Source organism: Ammospiza caudacuta, chromosome 4 (genome assembly GCF_027887145.1).
Source record: "Ammospiza caudacuta isolate bAmmCau1 chromosome 4, bAmmCau1.pri, whole genome shotgun sequence".
NCBI classification, from domain to species: Eukaryota; Metazoa; Chordata; class Aves; order Passeriformes; family Passerellidae; genus Ammospiza; species Ammospiza caudacuta.
In genome coordinates, this window is record NC_080596.1 from 11436150 (window position 1) to 11458423 (window position 22274).

The window sequence follows — 22274 nt, forward strand, 5'->3', positions numbered from 1 at the left end:
AACATCCTACTTGATTTTGCAGGTAAATACTCTGAAGGACCTTTAAAAAATATTTCATCTTACTGTATTGATTGCCAGTATTCGATATCTTAACAAACATTCAGCTTCTGGTCTCCACATGTGCCATCCACGCAGCCAAATGTGCCAAGTCAGGACACGGCGTGAACGACTCTTTCCTGGTGAGTTTGCTCCTCACCCAGCCTGCCGGTTCCTTGAGACACTGCTGCCTCGACAGCAGCCTGAAAGTGGGCAGCTCAGAGGCTTACAAAGTGCTGCTCCTGTCCTCCCTCTGAAAGGCCCTCAGTGGTGCTATGGCTGTAACCCTCTGGTAACATTTTATATTCTGTCTGTCCCTCCTGAAGGTTCCCACTGTTGAAATCATCACTACTCTAACAGGTTGATACTTGCATCTCTGAAAATTTAGGGAAAGCAAAACATATTTCCTCATTTCTGTGAACACTTGTTTATTTCTTACTATTGGAAAGAAGGGATTGAGCAGTAAAAATACACATGTATTCAGTGTATAGTGTGAGATTTTTGTTTGAATTAGTAAGATAACACTACTTGGAGGCCACTAAATTGACTTTTTGCTTTAAAAATCTGGGTTTTCCTCAATGAAAAGCTGGGTTTGACTCCAATATACCAAAATGACAATAAAGATTAATCAAAGAGAAATATTCAATTATAGTGGCATTTCCATTGATCTGAGATTGTGAAGCAATACAAAAAGTGTGACCCCATCTTCACATGATTTAGAAATGATGGAGCCAGGAAAAATGTGCATTCTAAAAAGGGCATAAGGTGCCCTCATATGAATGGAGACAAGCTGTCTTCTTCAACTTAGTTTTGGTCTACATATGAAAGACAACTTCTCAAAAAAAATCCTCCTAAAAACGGGATGATTCTGCTATATACATTAGGAACAGAAGTGATATAAAAAGAATTTCCATCTGCCAAATATGGCACCATTTCTCATAAATTATACTCTCAAACTAACTTCAGTGCACCATATGAAGACTCAAAATTGTAAAAAATACCTCGTGGCAAAACTACAAATGTGCACAAATTACATATTTCTAGCATTAAAAAAATAGTGGAGAAGGAAATGTTTCTCTAGAAAGCCATCTGAACAGAAAGGGAGAAAAATCAACACATCAACAATCAACAACAGTGGAGTGTGGTGACAAGCGTGCAGTGATAATCACACAGAATTGTTTCTCTCCAATGGTTTTTGAGCAATAATGTCCACTAAAATAACCGTAACAACATAAAAGGAGCAAGATGAATACATCATTCTGTGAAACATAAAAATAAACTCTTTCTTTTCTAGACTTAAAGGCTTCAAAGACTCTGAAATAAAAACTGTTAATACTGAAACAAGATGAATATGTGGCTTGAAAGTATTTTCTTCAATGCCGTCATCACAAATGTTGAATAGATTATTGAAATGCATTCTTTATGGCAACAGAAACAGGAAAAGGAAACAAAACCAAGCATTGCTTCCAAATTCCCGTAGAGAAGTTCAGCTAGTTATGTGTAATTCAAAGTGAATAACCTGAAAACCACACCATGATACATACATCTCAGGTCAGTTCCATTGTTATCCTCCTCTGGAGGATGATCTGATTCATCCCCACCTCAAGAGCGCTTTCTCCTGTAGCAGTCCCAAAATACAACGTGCAGAGTGCATACACTCTGTTCGTCCTCAAGTGAGGCTGAGAAGCATCTGGTCTCAGGCGGTGTCTGCCATCAAATGATCCCTGCAGCACCTCTGTAACCTTTTCAAACAACCCACAGAGAAGTCTGGTTTCTTCTTCAATCTTCTGTCCCCCCGATGAAGGACTCGACAGGGCTTATCGTGAATGTCTTCAGGGCTGTGAGCAGTGCAAGGCAAACCGATGCTGATCAACAGGCGGGGCCCTCTCTGATCCAAGGGGCCAAGTATCCCGCAAGAATGGAAGCCATCCACCTGCAGCTGGAATGCTATTCCCCAAAAATTCAAGGCCTCTCTCTACGCTCCTCTGGTTTATCTCTTTTTAGCAATGAGCCATGGTGTGACTCCCTTGAGATGACAAAAGGAAATGACTGAGAAGCTGGAATCAAAGGCCACTGTCAGCAGCCGCTCACGATCACACGGCAGGCAGGTCTGGCACACACACTCATGCTTTTAGTGCACACAGGCAGATACGGTGTCATGGATCAGTGACGTGCTTAAGATGGACATGGAAGCCAAGTCAGTAAACTCCAACAGCAGCTGGTACAGTACATTTCATAGCATTTTGCTCTTATTTGGTCACAATTTCTTGTAAACTAGTTCATGGCACTCATTGTCCATGCACATCCACAAGCCAAAATATAAGAATTTACAGAAATATTAATTTCTATTACTGATCATTATTTTGAGATCTCTCCCATTAGAGAGACAATCTTTGCAGGTTTATCCTGCAGTTATTGTATCATCTAACTGCAGATGTAGGCGAAAAACAGATGTATGTATGGACTTTGCAAACAAGTAGAAGCAGCTACATGTAAACATATCTCAGACTTGTAAAATCAAATTTTCAGTTCTCAACTATAAATAAAAAAGTGGAGCACTATATACACAACTTCATGCTTGTAAGGTTAGATTCATCACTGCAGAAACAAAAAGAGATACAGATTAATCAAATTAGTAAGATATTTCAGACATCTATTACAAATACATAGATAAGGCAGAGTTGCAAATCTGGATAGTTATTTTCTCAGCACCAACTATTCTTCAGAGATAAATGCACCCAGGATTTCACTTATGCTTCATCTTTTCTGATATATTATATGCCAGTATCCCTCCAACTACATTATTCTGAATGCTGTGTTTTTAAATCAAGCACTATCTAGGTTAAATATTTACTAAAATAATGTCACCAGGTAATTTTGCCATGAAACACAAAACCCCTTAGGATTTATTGAATAGACAAGAAATGCAAAGAAAAGGTCAGGATATACTGTCCTTCTCAGTATTCCAGAAAGCCAATATAATAATAGATCAACAGATATATTTGACAAAAATGCCACATCCATGAGCTTTTATAATGAATAGGAAGCACTGATCATCTGCAGAAACCAAAGGATGTGTGAGTCTTCATGTGAAAAAAGAAAAGTCTTGGACTTTTCACAAAACTAATGCCAATTATTTCTACAGTACTGCCTAAATGAATTGTTCTACACAAATTACAACACATCACATTAACTAAGGTCATGGAGAGGTCTGATCTTGCACTGCTGGATATGTCTGTCTAGGAGGCTCTGAAGTATATCTTGATAATGTTCAGTATGATCGTGACAGGCATTTCTGTGTTCTGAGGACATACAGGTCCTGAAAAGAAAAAGCTCTGCCCATCCTACCTTTTGCCAACAGCCAGGCATTGGTAATCCATCAGGACCCTGTTTCAAGGGGAGCAAAAGGATGAAAAAAAAAGAGCATAAATAAGTTTGACAGGATAGATATTTCATCAACATCTGTTAGAACAGCTGAAGCAGCTTTGACTTTCTATCTATGAAGTAGCTCCCAGTTAACTTATTTCCTCTCTTATTCTCAAAGTGAAGGAAAAGCCAAAGGCAGGAAAGTTTACACTGTAAATACATACGTGCACTTCTCTGCCATAAAGATTTGGGGTTTTTTCTAGATCATTAGAACTTCTTCATCAGTTTCTTATTGCTACTAGACCACAGGTTACATGTTATTTTAAATATAATCTGTTTTATTCACAATAATCTGTATCTGAATGTACAAGATCAGTGAGAAAAAAAATACTATCACTTTTATCTGGAGAGTATTATGTTTCATGGGCTCCTTGTTCAAAGGTCACTCTGTGATAAGACAGCAGGACTCAAATGGGAGTAGGATCTTTTAACTTTCAATATCAGTTTTTGAATGAAGCAGCGAAATCCTAAGGCCTGGACATACCTTGAGTGCCACAGTGGAAGAAAACATCAGCAGTGGGAGCAGGGCAGCACAGCACCACTGATTATTTCAGTGCTTAGACAACATGGCCATCTAATTTCTTCTCATGTTAGTAAGAGGCCCTCCTTTCATGTGTCATTTCTACCTTCACGTTTCTCCATGCATCCAGTAAGATCAGGGCCAGCTTTTGACCAGAGTCATACTGGTTTTCATGGATCTAATTCCAATTTACATGGCTGCCCAGGGTTTATTCAGGGAGTTATATGCTCATAATTAGGAGCATATACAATGTAACTACACTATGCATAAGCAGAAAAAAAATTAGGCCTTTAGATTTCTTAGAATTTAGATTATCAATACTTAATGTTAACCTACATGAAAAGATAATGGTTAATATGGATTTTTGAATATACTTGCATGTGGTCTGGTGTGAATTACTTGCTACCTAAACAAGAGACAGTGCTGCATGCTAAACAGCTTATTCTAGCAATTATCCACAAACAGAATATTTTTGATCTATCAATGATTGTTAGTGAATCTTCACATATAAATGATAATACAGAGACAGAGAAACATTTTTAAATTCCAAAAGCATGCTTGATTATCCCCAACAAAATATGAGCTATGGTTACCATTAATTGGAAGCAAACAACATGGACTATGGAATAATCTTAATGGACTATGTATTTACAATTAAAAAGCAAGTGACTTCAAATAGAAGTGCTACAGTCAAAATAAAACCTACTTAAACTTAACATTCATCTCAGAGAACCGTGCTTAACCACCAAACAATATCAGAACATGCAGATCGAATTTTACTGTGAACAATTAAAAAGAAAATCCTCCTTGTATCTTTAGGAAATGTGCATGTACTATTCATTTGGGGTTTTCTTTCTTAAATGGAAAAGAGCTCCAACTTACTTTACCACTAAATAAAAATCATTGTTGCCAGATTGGTACAAGGGAGAGGGTCAAGAAGTAGCATTTTAGTATAGGTGGGAACTTGAATTCATGCTAGCATAGGGTGGGGAGTGTTGTGTGTATTCCAGGAGGGTAAGTTCCAGGGGTAAGATCATTAAATTGAGGACATTAAATAACAAAGACAATGAGGGTTTGGGCTGCAGACTGTTATATTCTTACAAACGTCAGGTAAGCTTTTTATTTCCAGATGTGTTTGAATACTCTGATGAACAGGCCAGACATCACAAACATCACTTGTGGACGGTCTGGAAGCCAAGCTCCAGCTTGGCTTACTGAAAACCTTGATTTTTAGAAACAGCATTTACATCCCTCTGTTTGTGACTCTCATTTTGGCTAAATTGTGAAAACATGCCCCTAAGATGGCAAGGATTTGGGAGGAAGACCAGGGTGCAGAGTAGCTATGGGACAGGCCAGGGTGTGGAACTGAGCCAGTGCAGACAGAAGTCATCAGACTTGATTAGAGGTGAACGTTGTGCTGGATTTCTACAACTTTGGGTTCAGGGTGAGTGAGGCAATGGGTATTGAGCGAGGAAAGTAACAAACCAATGATTCTCAGGGAAAATGTAGGAAGGGCACAAACTTATAAATTACCAGGTCATGTGGGAGCAAATTGCTGAGAGTTAGGCTTAAGGTGTCAACAAAAACGTGTTCTCTCACTGCAGTTATGATCACTTGAAGCAGCTGGTTTGTTCATGCACATGCATGTGTTACATGAGAAATGTTACGTCAGCTCAGAAAAACATCGCTTTACATTGAGAATGGCTGACTACAAACAAAGGAACTGCATGCAGGGTTGGTAGGAAAGAGAAATACTGTACCAATTGGCAAGGGGCATCCAGCCCATCCAGGCCAGGCTGGCCTGGCTCCCCTTTTTCCCCCTTAATTCCACGGAATCCCTGTTTGTAAAGATTAACTTGCAATGTTACTGTCAAAGAAATGCCTTCAGTATTGACTTAAATGGAGTGAACAAAAAACAACAGAGAGGCAAGAGGAACAAGCTGACTGCTAATGATTTAAACCTGTGGGGTACTGATTCTGGCACATTCCAAATTTGGCTCCTTTCCAACGTATTTTGCAGAAAAAAATGAAAAAAAAAACCCCAAAAAACTCACTATCAAAACCTCACAAACTTAGACCAAAGTTCTTAAGTCTGGTGCTTTAACCCCTCTCCATTAGGAGGTTTACAAACAAAGTCTGCCCCAGAATTTGCACTTGAGATGAGGCTGTTAACAAAGGGCAACAGGTTAGACAGTAGCTGGTGCTTGTTCCTCTCCCCTCATCTCTTATTCCATCAGTTTACAGCAGGATGACTGATCTTCCAATACACAAGCGAGACGTACCAATGGGCAAGGTGCATCTAATCCAGGAGCACCCTGTTCTCCTTTCTCCCCTTTAGGCCCTTTTTTGCCTTTCTTTCCCTTTTCCCCCTGTGGATACAATGGTTTGGATAAAACAAGTTTCATTCTTTTGAAAAAAGAAAATAAAGAAAGATTGGGTTTAAAGTTTGGGTTTTTCTTTTTAAGCCAATGGAGAGCTGAAAGGACACTTACCACTGTGTTCAGGTTTGGATGGTGCATTATGTGGAAAAATAAATTATATGATCACAAGCAAGAACTGCAATCAGTTTGTATTAGTTTGTGTTGGTATTTCATATCAGTATTATGAATGTTTTGAAACCTAGAACAGGGCTTGAAATAATTGATTTCTTGAGACAGAGGCAAATCTGCAAATCCCCCCAGTCTGCAGTCCAAAATAAGAGGTCTCCAATTTTGGTCAGTGATAGCACTGAAGGGTACATGTTCACTAAGCTGAACTTGTCAGTTTCCCAGAGGATTTGCCACTAGTAACTTTGGGAGAGCAGAATCCATCAGCAGAGTGTTTTGATAAAAGACCTGTGGCACAGATGCTTTACAGGGATGACTGACTCAATTCCATCAGCTTCCAGGGTGTCACATCAAGGGTGAACCTGGCCAGGAGCATCCTTTACTAACTGACCCTCTGCACCCTGGTAAGAGTTTGGAACAAATCCTGTTCTCTGTGATGTCCATGGAAACCCATGGACATCACTGAGGGTGCACTGCTGTCACTCCAGATAAAACACGACCATTTCAAACCCTATTACAGGAATCAAAACACTCAAACTGCTTGATGGAGAGGTGTTATGATACTTCCAACAATTTCACACTGTCTTGGCATCATAAAGTAACCAGAGTGATAATTAGATCATTTATTTAAGCATTTCAACATTCAAATATTCTGTCTTCTGCAGGCAATGTTTCATCTATTTGTTTTACCAAAATTCAATCCTTTGATTTCACACTGAGTTTTCTTTTTAAATGTGAAAATTCCAATGCTTTCATTCTCAGGGCAATTAGTTGATTCCCCTCAACAAACCTACCAGTAAAGATGACCTCACCTTCAAGCAGTGCAAGAGGTTTAGAGAGTTCATTTTATAATTGATTTCACACCAGTTGATCACAATGGTAAATGAGTTTCAGGTTGCTCTCAATTTCACAAAAATCAAAACGGGATCACTTAAAAAAATAACAAATTGGACTAGGATTGTAAAAAATGGGATAGGAAGGATGAGTAAATCAGGATATCACAAAGAAGTGGGAAAAATAGTCATAGGAAAATTAGTATAACATCGGAGAACCGGCAAGTGAGGTTGTGGCTATTGGGAGGATTTAATTTGTGAGGAAAAGGGTAAAAAAGACAGAGGAATTGTAAGGAACGAGGGTAGAAGGAGAAGGAAGGAATGCCCCTTTGGAAAGACAGACGGATTTTGGTGAAGCGTATTAAATAGACATTTAACTTGTTCCACACCACTACAGAAAGGCTTAATCCATTAACAGTAGAGAAACATAATTTTATACTTAAAAAACTTTAGATAAATAATATTTTTAAAAGGAAGGAAAGCACATTCATCATTTCATATAACAGCATACTTGACACATTCAAATAAAACAAAATGTTCCATGAACAAAACATACTGCATCCATGTCACGATGGAAGCAAAGTTACTTGTCTATCTTTTCTGTGTGCCAAAAGGTCACAGGATAATATTTGGAAAAACAGCAACCCAAAATTGCCAGTCCTTACCAAATGATAAGATTGTGATGTAAAAAAATCCTCACAAGACAAGAACCATAAATTGTCTACATTTCCATCTTAAACCTACAAAGATGATAATGTAGCAGAGAAACCCAACAGCTTAGGGTCAAATGTTGTGCTATTTGTGCTCAGTGTAGGACCAATATATCTGCAATGAGTGTATGCAAGCACAAAGCATAGACATACTCCAAAAAGGATTCTGAAAATGAACAGTACAGTTTGGTTTCTGACTATGTTTAAATTTTGTTTCGATTTTCTGTTTTTTTTAACTCTTTGTTTTACAAGCCAGCAGGTAACTATTTTCAACTTCCAGTTTTGCAGGCAGATTTACGATCTTACTCAAACCAATGCAACAGTTACCTGTGTAGAAAAAAACCTGAATTTCCTGGGTACTTTACTACTTTTTCCACTGACTGAGTACCTTCTTTTTAATCTTTGATCTTCACTCTTTATCCTGAACTATAAAAACTCACAGGAGTTATGGGGATTCTACATGTGATGAGGATAAAAAAACTTCCTTTCTGTCCTTCCTCAGTGCCTAGAGAAATACAAAATTGTGGCACTTCTGCAACACCATTATGGTTGGAACAATCTGCAATCCTCACATACACAGATTTTCATCAATGCAGAGTGCAGGGGAAAAGGATAATGCCTTTTCATCCTCTGTTCAGACACACCATATACTCTGTCAAATATGTAACAACAGTCACAACTGTGCATCTGAGACTGGGGGCCACTTCCCTCCCTTCCCCACAACACGATCTCTAACTTTGGTCAACGCTTATTTGTTTCTGAAAGAATTTTTTTTTCTATTCATACAACTTGAAAAGACAACCTTTTTTTCTGATGAGTGCTCCTGGACTATAATTTTATATGAGTAATTACAGCTAGAACACCTTAAAAAATATTTTTACAGCCATGTTAAGAAGACATAATGCAGACACTGACTTGTTTTCACAGTAGCAGAACTACAGATGGGCTAAAATACAGATCAGCAAACTTAAGAAGTAAAGATTTATTCCCTGCACGTTTATGAAACAGTGTCACTGGTTCTCTTTAGAATATTCATACTGATATGCATTTTTGCAGGGCAATTTAAGTTTCTTAACTAGAAACTCATTGATCACAATTTGTGTGATGTCAGATCAATAGCCAATACTGTAGAAAAAACATTTCTTTAAATATTAATAAATATTTAAAAACCAAGAACTCATAAGCTAGATGGTCAAATTGTTTATTTGTTATTACAAAAATGGTTTATCTGTTGAAATGGGTGCTGTTACACCAATTTGGTCATAGATAATTAGTAATTTACATAAGGAAAACCTTATCTAGAACACAGAAGACTTGTATAATGAGAACTTGGATTAATTGCACTACTTTGCATCTTTTGAGAGTCAGCTTTCTATTTGGAAAAGAAACTATTGATGCAGGTCAAGTAATTTTGATGAAATGTTTGCTTACATGATACAAATATTCCCTAATTTCTGGGAAAAATTAGTTTAAACTGTGCAATGGAAGTGTCTTCCACAGAGGTCTCAGCTACATCTTCCCTGACTTTTCACTAGGAAAGGCCTTCCTTTGCCTCCTAGGTTTCCTTAAATACTCTGGGAATTTTTAAGGCAGGTATTCAATCTCCATTTCTGCCCTACAGACTTCCTGTCAATCCTCTTTCTGGAAGTCCACACAACAGCATGTTTTTTGAAACATGTAACAGACTTGCTAACTACTTTATCCCATGCATTCTCCTCAGGAGACAGTTTGCCTTTTCATGAATTTTTAGGGGGATGAAGGACCAGAGTTCTTGGGAGATGTGTCCTGCAGCCCAAGAGAACAAGTTTCCACAGGCAGCCTAAATCACAATGGAACTCCAAAAAGGGTGTAGCTGTGCCACACACCATTCCTACAGAAAATTCCCTCACTCCCTTGCAACTGAAGTCCCATGTTTGACTTATCTAGTCAGTCCCTGGGAATCAAGTCTAATATACAAAAGCAGCATGCAGGAACATTAAAACATTCTTACATCCTGAGTGCTGAATCTCGTCTGTTCCATTTTCACATTATATTTGTATAAGTGAGATTTTTACCAGCTTTCCATCTTTTCTTCCAGAAATCTTCTGGAGCTCTGGTTGCTGAAATTTGTCTGTCTTATCTGCTCTAGTGGTACATGGAAACACAGACTCAAAGTGTGGCTGAAAGGGAGTTCTGGAGGTTGCTTAAGATCCCCATTGTGATCAGGATGATTCCTGACCCTAGGTCAGCTCAGACCAGACAAGGTTCTGCAGCGCTCCTTGGGCAGGAGTCCAGCCCCCTCTCTGGACTCCCTGTCCCAGTGCTGTGCTGTCTTCCTTGTGAACAATTGCTCTGAACCTCTCAGGAGCACCTTGTGGTCCTGTTTCCCCATTTGCAATTGCCCAGAAGAGTTTTGCTCTATCCTTTTTCATCTCCCCTTTTGAGTAGTTTGGCCATCCCATTGTCAACTAAGCCAGTCCCCCTCCTCCACTCTCTACCACTGGTTGTATTTGCCCCAGACCCCTGCCAGCTTGGTAACCTTCTTACTCTCCAATTTTTTCATGAACTGTGAGGCTCAAAAGACCATCTGCAGCATTCAAGCAACCTCACTGGAACTCATTAGAGAGGCATAATTACTTATTTTTATTTTCTGGATACACTCTTTGAATGTATCCCAGGGTGAGAACACACTGTTAAGCTCACAGCATTTGGCACCAGCTGTAACTCCCACTCAGCACAAAGAGCATTTTGACCATTACCTCTCTGAGCTGGCTGTTATCAGTTGCACCTTTAGACTGACAGCTGCTCTCAAGGAGAAAAGGTGTTCACTGGTGGCAGATAGACCTGTACTCTGGCAGCAAGCAAGGGCTTCATTCATAGTGATTACTCTGTCAGGTCAAACACTGCCTTTATAACATTCATGGAGCACCTGCTTAAACAACTGTTGTTTTGCAAAATCAGTACCTTACCAGTGATCTCTGAGCTCAAAAGAAAGAGCAATATAGCAAGGGAAAAAAGGGAAGGATGAATTTCATCATACCCTTTTCAATGCATTCTTGGGAAGTGTTTTGCCTGACCAGATTAAGAAATGGAGATGAACTCTAACACTCATGGTGACTTTTTAGCCCTGCTTCTTTTGTTTAGGAGACCATAATGAGAAGTTAATCCAGCCTAACCCTGCATATGTCAGCTTGACAAGAACATTGGTCTGAGCTAGAAAAATCATCTGCTGCATGTATGGACTTTTACATGAAGTGGCTTGGTGTGAGCTCTAATTCAGCAATTTTAGCAGCTGGGCTTTTTGCTGGATAGAAATGGAAGAGATTTGCTCATGAAGTTTCTCTACACTTACATTAAGTCCTGCATTGCTTTTTACTAAACAGATTTCCAAGTCACTGTGTCTGGACACTGAAAATGAAGTCAGCTGTTTCTGTTAACTTCACTGTCTAGTTGGTTTACCAGAATGGTAGAATATATGATTCAATTTAAATACAAAAGTATCAAAAAGTCCTTAACTACAAATAAAACTTTGCCAAAAATAAAAATTCAGACAATTCTTGTCTTAGACACTTGGTGTGGAACAGGTAGCATGTACAGGCATGCTACACCAGGATCAACCACTAGTGTGCAAATACTGCCAGGAAACAGAGCTGAGCTCTTCAGTATAAAATCACTACCACAACAACTAATGTCTGCATTAAATATTTCAGGACTTTCAACAAGTGCAGGATGGATTGGAGAAAACAAGCCTAAAAAAAAAAGGGCTGTGCTTTGGGACATGTAGGTATTTTTAGTCATGCACATACTTTTTGTGGTTTTTCGTGATTTTGCTCTAGCGTGTATCTGTGACTTGCCTTTTGGCACACAGTAAAAACAAAGGTAAGTTTTAATGGGACAATTTATAGTGTAAAGACAGCAGAAGTGATTAGCTGAGGAATCAAGCAACAGTTATGAACACTATGGTCACCTTTTCTCCCTTTTCTCCTGTATCACCCTTTTCTCCTCGAGGACCAGGGAAACCCTATAAAAACAAAGCGGACAAAGATAGGTTGACTTTTATTAACATGCAGATTATGTTCTCAAATACTTCTGGAAAACCTAAAAAGATGATTTCACTACATGCTCTGTACATATATTATGCATGGACACATGCACGGACACAAGAGCATGTGAGACAAGTAAGCCACAGAGGTTAGTAGAGACATTTTGGCAGCTACAGAAAGAAATCATACCACTCAAACTAGCAATCATCCATGCTACATAGCTTATGTGCATTCTTAAAAAGACTCCTCCAGGTTAGGGATTTCAGGGTAGGACTACAGAAGAGGACTTTCACTAAGTCTTTTCAGCATGCAAAGGAAAGAGCCTATGTTTTGAAACATATCCCTTACAGGCTATGAAATTATTCTCTTTAATTCGAATAAATTTAGTTAATCAAGTGCTAAGTGACCCCTTGCTCTTCTACAAATGAGTCATCTGAATATTTTCTTAGCAAGCATTTTTTCAGCCTACTGACATCGGAAGGACCAAGTTCTGGTATTGCTGAGCACCACTATCTGGGGTGTCTGTCGATAAGGGCTGTACATTGCACAATCTTTGTCCTCTTTAGCACAGAGAAAGGGCAAACACAGCACTCAGCACACCCTCTGCAGGTCCTGCATGCACGCTAAAGGGCAGCAAAGGCGCTGTGCTCCACAGGGATCCTTGGCAGACTCTTACCAACCCCTGAGGGTGCCCTGGTCACACACACTACTTACATCGAGTCCAGGCTCGCCGTCTTTGCCCTGCCAAAGAACCACAGGAACTGCATTAGCTTCCCTCAGACAAGGACACTGCTTAGCATTTCCAGGAACTGATAACCTGGCTGCAAAATTTTGCTTGACTTTAAAATCTGCAGGCAGATTCCAGGAGCAAGCTAAAAATACAAAACCAGCTAAAAACCTATATAATTTTATTTTTAGTTTGCGGGAATGGGAAACAGAAATAGGATTAAAAAAAAAAATTAACTCACAAAGGTGACCCTCACATAAAAATGTGTGGCAAGCTAATTTAACACTCCATGGAGCCTGAAAACTGTCTCCAGCCATGACTCCTGATCCAATTAAATGGATCCAATTAAACCACAGGTCTGTATTCCAGCTTAAATTAATTAATCAAACGAATTAGACTGGAGAGGGTATGGAAACACTAAAAGTCTCCTGGAAAGCTGGTTGTGCCTGGCCAAGCACTTTTACATGACTTTCCTTGCATCAAAGTACAGAACAGACTTGTGTATATGTACACACCTGACCCAGTCATTAGCAGTGTAAACAGGGAAAGTAATCTGATTTTATTGGGGATATCGTTGTCAGGCCAAAGGAAGTTCTCCCTCATATTTTAGAAATGGATAACATAATTAAAATTATTGATTTAAAACAAATAATTTCACCTATGAGTGAGCAACAATGAAATTGTCACCTAACTTCTGAGTAGATGGCACAGAAATGAAAACAAAACGGGTCTCTGAAGCAACAAACAAAACAAAAACATAATGGCGAAGAAACCTTGCAGAATGGAAATCCAAGCAGCAAACTGACACGAAGAAATTTTCAGCTTTCCATAGTTCCTCCTGAACTCCTGGCACTCCCACATTGTCCCCAGGCAGCTGATGGCCAAAGGCTGCTGAACCAGGAGCACCTGCATTCTGCATCTCCTCTCTCTTGCTGGTTCATGCCAGGTCTGGCTTTTTAAAAGCATGGGTAGAAACCCAAGAGTGTGATAGAGAACACTGACCTTGCACTGTCAGGGTTTATTATCAATCTCTGCCTTTTCCAACTAATTCTACTGCTAGGTGAAAATCAGCCATAAAGCACACAAAGTTTAATCAGGGAGGGATGAAAAGTGCAGTGTGTACAAAATCTGTGCAACTTACAGGCAAGCCATATGGTCCTCTGGGTCCAGGGTCACCTACAGTTCCCTTCTCACCCTAAGAAAAGATTACAGAACAAGCAAACAAAAACATTGGCTATCTTAGAAATTATCTCTACCAAGTGCTTTAGGTTAAAGTTTATGCATTCCTAAGTATTTTGAGTGAAAAATATCCAAGCTCATTTATTTTCATTAAATGTTTAAGGGAGAAAGAGAAGGTGTGAATTATCACTCTTTCTAGGAAGAATGACTTTTTAGGCATATGAAATCACATTCATTTCTAAATACGTTAGTAACTGAAAATATGTTTCAATTGAACACACACCAGTGTCAAGTTTAAGCTTCTGACAGCTTAATGTTGCTCTTAGTAAAAATCCAAAGTTGTAATGAAAACTGAAGATATACAGCATCAAGCTGTATATACACACAGCAGCTGAGATGCAACACAGTGACAGGCAAAAATAACATGTCAGTCAAAGCTTGATTTAAGTAGGCAATGCTATTAACAGTGACATTGTGAAGATTATCCTATGCACTGTGCTGTTGCTAAATCCTCTACTGGATTCTAGATAAGTGATGTAAATACCCTGGTTTATTAAAATCAAAACAACCGTAATAATATGCAAGACAAACAAGTACAGAGATTTCTCCAGAAGTCTGATCTCATTCTGCACTAAAATCCATGGAAAAATTACCAGTTTCCAGAGGAGTGCTGCCAAAGTCATTTTGCAAGCTTAATACAGGGTAAACTCTTCCAAACGGAATGGAATTTCAAGGTGACGAATTTCAGGCTGACAGTAATAATCACCTTTGCTCTCTAATTTTTCTTTATCAAGATTGATATGAAGTTTAGCTTCCCAAACCAGCCAGGACTAGCCTGTATAACCGCAAGCACAGGTCCCTGTGAGCTTGGTGGGGAGTCAGGGCTGGGAAGAAGGTGTGGAAAGCAGTCTTGTTTCAGGCTGTTCTTTCCTCTGAATGAAATCCACCAGAAAATCATTTCTCTCTGGAGAGAACTAAACAGCTTGAAATGTTGATGTTGAAATAAAAGAAGAAAATCCTGACCACCTCTAGTTTTCAAATCTCCTACTCTGGATTTGTCATGCAGGGTGACTTGGATCCCTTTGTCACCCCTTTTGGTGAGCACACCCTAACACAGGGCTGCCTGCAAGGCTCATGGTGTGCACAGGGGCTGTGTTTTATCCTGGCATTTGCTGCACTTATGCTCATTCATTAAGTGATTCACTGTAAAGCATCCTCTGGCTTATTTACTACTTACCATTATTTCATTAATGACTCTATCATTAAAAGCACAAGACAGAGATGTAGACGTCTCCACAGTAATCAACACTAATTAATAGTGGTGATTGCTGGCATAGCCAAGCACTTGGCACAGCTCTGAAAATGGGCTGCTATGTCTAAATTTCATTGACTGAATTACACAAAAAGGCAGGCACCAGCACCAACAGGACCTTAACCTGTGATTCAATAATCCCAGCAATAAGGAGTTTGTCAGAGTAACTGACATTTGATCTGCTTTAAACACTTTATATTTTTACTTAGGTGGGCACTTGCTTTAGTCTAGAGCTAATGAGATGTGCAGTGTCAGGCATTTCTGGATTCTGCTGCTCCCCTGCTAATTTCTGAGCAGCTTTTGGGCTGGATGCCCTGGCAGGACAATAGCAGGTATTGGGAACTAACAACTGATTTTCAAAACAATAAATGTCTTGCAGCTTAAAAGCTTCCTGCTAAGAAGAAACTAATGTGCTGACCTATGTAGGTAAGAGCTACAGAAATCTTTGATCAGGACTTGAAATATGTCAAGACCAGTTAAGCATCTTTTTTTTTTTTTTAATCTTCAACAGCAAGATGACTGTACAAAGTCTTCTCAAGATAGGCTTATAACATTGCTAAACATATGGCAGACATAAAAATACTGAATGTATCAGTCTAGGAAATAATCACATCTGTTATGTAAGAATATATTTGGAGAACTGTATCTCAGAATTTTTTGTGTCCAATACAAAGCACATGCTGAAACATGTTTGGAATATCAGATGAGGTCCCGAATATTCATGGATTATATGAGATTAATGGACTGTCATAAGCATACTGGCCTCAACCATCACAATTTCCTTCAGGGTAGCAGATATTAGCAAACTTCAAGATTTTGTTTTAAATTTATTTGTGAGACAATCCATCAGTGTCCAAAGAACAGAAAACATAATGTATGTTTTTGCCTCCTATTTCACTTCAGTCTCCTGAATCATGGACAAATATGAGTTACAATTTGAATGAATAAAGTTGAATAATCTGTGTCTCTATTAGGATAGACAGGGAGATTTCATAACATTGTTATGGTGAGAAATATTTTAACAAAATTAAAGAGAATGCACTTTAGTTACTAGTACTAACTGTGTGTAATGATGACAGTGCTGCCCAGGCTACACATCTGAAAGCTAAAATCAAGCTCAAAACCATGTCTTTGTCACCAATGAAAAGAAAAAAAAAGAAAATGTTTATTTCCAGCTCTCAGATTCCTTTAGCAGGTCAAGAAGCTGGATATACATTATGCCTGTCATCACCCTTCAGGCTTACACGTCCCCTTTCATCACTAGAAGCTGAAGATGTCTGTTTTCCAGTGTTCTCTACTTTCACTCAAGACAGTATGCAAGTAAAAATAATAGGTACACAGTCAGATTCAGAGGCTTATTATGACCCACTCCTCCATTTAAGAAAGATGGTCTCAGTAAAATCTCTCTAAGCGTTTGGCAAAACGCAATTCCAATAGCTGAAAATTAGTAAGAATTAATAGACACTGTCTTCATAAATTGTATTAATTCACATTATTAAGTACTCTTTCAGTTTCTACTAAAAAACACATAAAACCACATTATAGTGTCATGTTTTTCTTATTCTACCTTGTCACTGTCTAAACAGACTTTGTATAAAGATGATTTGACATTTTGTATTTTAATAGTTAATTGAAAATCAGCAACCCACCCTAATTTGCACAACAGTTTGCTCTACCTCAGAGCAGTAATTGAGCATCACCTTGAATGCAGCCTGTGCAACAATGAATTCATGATTATTCTGTTAAACAGCCCTAATGCCCTCCTAGATTTATACTGGCCCAAGATTTTTCTTATCAATACAGAAAAAATAGGGCCCTATCCAGTGACAGTGAACACTGGCCCTATGCACTGTTATTAATTAAAAAGTAAAGTCTGAAATCTGCAGACAAAAACGTTTCCCTCCTGCTTTCACATAAACAAGTTCAACAGTTGCAAATGCAAGTTGTAAAACAGCATTAAAAATACATGATTTGTTATTTAAATAATGAGACACATATCAACACTGTGCACCTGTTACATAACTGTGCTACAAACAACTCCTCCCAAATGGTATCGAATAATTAAATGAACAATTGCAGCAACAATCTTGCTGTTTGCCTGCTCGGGAAAAACCCTTCCATCTGTCTTGTGAACTTCCTCCCATTCATTTAGCTCCACAGAAAATGGTGGGTGTGTAGGAATTTTCTGCACACCTTGGTCTCTCTATTTTTGTGAAGTTCTCCCTCTGTGCTCATGCAATTACTGATTTACATCACAGCAATTCCTATCCCCTTTTCAGCTACTGCTTTTCAACAGCTACAGTGGGGCTTATTCCAGATCCAGCCATATGACTTCTCATGACCTTGAATACCCTCACAAGAAAAAAACATTAGTAGCTGTCTTCCACAGACAGAAATAATAGTTTATATTATATTTCATTGTCAAAGACATTTCAACTGGTAGTACACATGCATGTCCTTCAATATAAAAGGTCATAATGCAAGAATAAAATGTATTGTATTTTATATACTTCTACATGTGTATCTCATCTAATTTTTTTTACTTAAGATTATAGGATGTTCAACTATTTTCCACAGAGTTGACAGAAGATAAATATTGTCCTGATTGAAGGAAAAAAAAATTGAATCAGTAATCCCCTAGAAAAACAAACAATACTCAACTCCTTCAGGCACTTAAGTAGCCTTAAGAGGTAACTGCAGCCCACTGTACAGTTTAATTTGGACTGTGCTGCATGTCTTGTATTCATCCCTCAGTACACAGCTCTGTAAAAATGAATCTTACCTTTCTCAGATGAAGCTAACTGGACCTCTGCCATGTGGCTGCCTTTTTACAGCTAGTCTGAAGTTGTTATAGCACAGTTGTTTTGTTAAAGCTGTTTGTTTTGTTGTTTTGTTTGAGGAAGTCAAAGAGACAAAGTTCTGGACTGGTAACTCCTCCTGGAGGTTTTAAGATATCATCTTCTGGTTTGTTGTAAAAACTGATGGTTGTATTGTTAAAGGTGACAGGATTATAGTTAAAGATTAGAGTTCCTATCCTATTTCCACATGACAAAATTTACTGTGAATATTTAAAAATTAAATAGCAGAGCTCCTATCTCCTAAGCTTAAAAACAAAAAAAAAAAAAAGAAAAGTTTAAATTTTACAGCGGCTGGAGATATTTTTCCCAGATAAAAACATTTAAGTGACTAGAGGAGAGAAATACTCCTTTTTTTTTGCCATTGCATTCTTATATAATCAGATCACACTATCTTCTTTTGTACCAGCTTGTTCTCAATTTGCACAACATAATGAAACCAATGAAAATTATGTTCTGTTTGTGGCACTGTGAACTAGAAAGTCCAGTCAATTTCTCACTGATTAGTCATTTCAAAATACAAACTCCCCTGAAGTTAAAGAGTTACAATGTCAATCTCAAACAGATAAATGTGTGTGTGAGTACAGCACATATCCAGTTCTGGGCTGCTCCTCTACAGGTGAGACACTGTCCTGTTCTGTAACATCTAGACACAGTAGGTGTCCCCATTTGACATTTTTCCACTGTGGCAGCCACTTTGCAGGGAGGAGCACATGGAACACATACTTACTCTCTCTCCTTTGGGACCTGCAGGGCCATGGGGACCAACTGGGCCATCTATGCCCTGCAAAAAGGAACAAAGAGGGTAAGAGAGAGGGCTTGTTCTTACAACTCTTTAGTTTCAATAGCTGTCTTGTACACAAGAACTAACATGGAATCAGTCTTCACTGGTTGAAAATTTGGATTTAATTGTGATGCAATCTACTTGGCTTTCAAAACTCCACCTATAACCTCTCCTGTTCCAAGGCAGAGAGTTCTATTGGTGTTCACTACATCCACGGAAGCAATCAGATTTGCAAAGATCTTAAATTGATTAGAAGAAGATTAAGGGTCAAAAAAATATTTTAAATTATTGTTTTATTTTTAAAATTGATTGTTCTTTAAATTGAAATGTCCACCTGTAAGATGGACTTAGCTATTGCAAGGATCAATGAGAATCTTGCTTCCAAGATATAACTCTTTCATTGCATAGATTCAAGAAAGCGAAAGATTTAACATCTCTGATGTGTAACATAGCAATGTGTGTAGATGAACCTCAGCACATCTGCATCTCCTTCACTGATTCCATATTAGCACTGTTCTCTTGTAAGCTAAATCCCTAACCTTACTCAGCAAAACTAGCAACCCAACCAGGGCAGTTGTCCAACCAAAAATCAAAACTAAGCTGCCTTTTAAAGGTTCAGAGCTCCTTCTACAGAGAATTACATTCCCTTTCCCACACACATTGCCCTAAGAACCTGCTTGAAGCCCCCTCCAATGCAGCATGGAAAATGCCTGCAGCATTTGGCCTTCCTTCCTGAGTGCAGTGAGGAGCTTGGCTGGCAGAGCCCTGGGAAGCACAAAGGGGACACAAAGACAAGGGACTCACCCGGGCTCCTGGCTTCCCGTCTAAGCCAGATGCTCCCTGTGTGGTGAGGTGGAAGCATGGATGATGGGCACGACACGAATGACAAGAAGGTGAGATTAGTAAGTGGTGCTGATGAATAAACACAATTCAAACGTACAGTACACGCTGTGACAGGGTTCTGGAGTGGGTACCACATTACTACAGCATGTTAGTTAAAAATTCACATGTAACACCAAGAGCCTGATTCTGTTCTTACTTCAGTGTAACATCACCGACCCACCCCTGCCCTCACATGAAGGACATTACAGCAGAATATTGTCAGGCTGTAGGAGTGCTACAAACACCAGATGTTAGGGTGTTTTTGAGCCTGAACACACAAATATTTACTTTGTCATTTACCCGCATGCTTTCTGATTTGTAAATAGCGACAATACTGAATAGTACACACAAAGGAAGAAAAATGTGTGTTAACTGCGATAGGAAATATTTAAGTGCAAGAATACTGCATTATGCAGCCAACAAAATGTGGGTCCCGACCACAATGGGCTCATTGATTTCCAAGAGCCCGGGAGACAATGACATTTCCTGTTTTCCCGCTATGCTCCCAGGCACGGGCAGCGACGGGCGATGAGCCGGAGCATCCCTGGGGCCGGGGGGACCCCTCGTGGGTTCCGTGCGAATAACAGGGAATAACACGGGCACGGGGCACAGCGCCACGCGGGACACCGGGAACCGTCTGGGAACACCGCCCGCCCAACACAGCTAACCAAACTGACCCCCAAGCAAATGCAAAATCTCCAGCCGACTCAGTAAAACGAGCCGGTTTGTGGAACGTCAAGCGCTTGGACTTTGCTCCTGAAAATGACATTTAGAAGTAGCAAGCAGGAGCAAGACAAGATCTGTGTGAATTTGAAAAACGTAGCATTTTTTGTTCTGGAGTCTCTTCTACCTTATACTAATTTCCAGAACATATGCTCAGGCCTCCAAAGCTCACTCTCTACAGAGATGTAATTGCCAATGTGAAAATGAGTTTTATTTTTCTCAAAATAAATTAAAATTCTCAGTGACGCTGACCTTGTCCACAGGCACTGCACATAATTCTTGAAAATATTAATCAGAGAGGTTTGTGCTCCTTTAGGTCAGCTAAGTCTTTTTTCTCCATTTTACTGTTAACAATGTCATCACTGGGAGCAATCCTCATACAATAACAAGAGCAAAGAGGAAAAATTAACTTTTTCTGAGAAAAAAAAAAAAAGCTGCCTTCTCAGAAGGCTTTCAAACACATAAAGTATTTTCTGTTTTATCAACCTAAATGTTAAGAACTCTGATGTTTCCATATTTTTAAGGTTCTTCACTTGTAAGACAAAATTCATGACAAACACTCAGAATGGCAATTTTCTAAAGAACAAGGCAAAAATAAGAATCCAGGGAAAAAAAAAACAAAACTAAAAAAATGCAACTCAATTCCCTAAATGAGTTTTTAGCTTTCCTCAATCAGACTCTCAGTTTGAACTACAGAAGGGCAATAAGAGGAAGAATAACTGGGGAGATGGGGGAAAGGGAAGACTCCTTTTTTAATGGAAACACCATACACTTGAATAACAACAGCATGACTAATGCAACGGGGGTGATGACATCCTTGAGACACTGAACACTCTCAACTGACACACAACAGCAACAACAAAAAAAACCCTGACAGCACTGGGTTTTACAGGACATTACTTGGGATGATAGCACAGATTTGGGACAAAACAAAACAAGACTGATGCTCTGCTCCAACATGGTATATTCTGTGTATGCTATTGAGTAAATCAGAGTTGTTCATGAGGAGTAGAAAGAGATGTTTGTGATTTGCACCGAAATTGAATAGTTGGGTTTTTTTACTTACTGGAAGACCAAGGGGCCCTCTGTCACCCTTTTGACCTGGTTCACCCTTCAATCCTTTAAGACCATTTAACCCTGGTTCACCCTAAATGTAAAAGTATAAATGCCAAATTTTTGGTGCTATAATGAGTGCTTAAGCTGGGACAGAAGAAGCCAATCTCAGAAGTAGCTGCAAATTCCAGTTTGAAACAAATTCAACTTTCTCAGCTTACTGACAATTTACGTACTGCTTTAATAGTGGGCAAAAGTACTTGGGAGGTGTCTGCTTGAGATTTAAATTCTGTGTAAAAAAAACTACAGGAAACTTATGGGTAACAGACTTTTAAAATATTTTCCTAATAATTATCACTATAGTTAGATGGTTTGAATTAAGCATGAGTTTCAGGGGGTTTTGGAAATTCTTCAAATCCCATAAACCACCCTATGCAGATAATTCAAACTGAAAGAAAATGTTCATAAAAGTAAGCCTCAAAACTCAAAACAGTGGGATCTCCTGAAAAGTACATTTGGAAGGAGGCAATACTTTTCCTTACAGTAAACTGGAATTTGCAGCAAAATCTTACATAAGGATATTTTAAACCTTTAAGCATACATAATAAACAGTAACAAGTTAAAAGAAACAGTACAGGTTGCACAGTGCCAAGCTATTTGTGAGGT

The 22274-nt window shown here is 38.9% G+C and overlaps 1 protein-coding gene across 1 annotated transcript in view; it reads right to left on the reverse strand.

The window, feature by feature from the left end:
* Window positions 1-2026: 2026 nt before the first annotated feature.
* COL25A1 (collagen type XXV alpha 1 chain) overlaps window positions 2027-22274 on the reverse strand; it is a 291973-nt gene continuing 271725 nt past the window's right edge. Inside the window, exons 33-41 of the mRNA XM_058803801.1 lie at window positions 21622-21702; window positions 19755-19790; window positions 18897-18950; window positions 13962-14015; window positions 12808-12834; window positions 12018-12071; window positions 6265-6351; window positions 3385-3423; window positions 2027-2062 (exon numbers count right to left, since the gene is read on the reverse strand). Coding sequence (XP_058659784.1) covers window positions 2027-2062; window positions 3385-3423; window positions 6265-6351; window positions 12018-12071; window positions 12808-12834; window positions 13962-14015; window positions 18897-18950; window positions 19755-19790; window positions 21622-21702 — 468 coding nt within the window. The remainder of the gene's footprint in view (window positions 2063-3384; window positions 3424-6264; window positions 6352-12017; window positions 12072-12807; window positions 12835-13961; window positions 14016-18896; window positions 18951-19754; window positions 19791-21621; window positions 21703-22274) is intronic.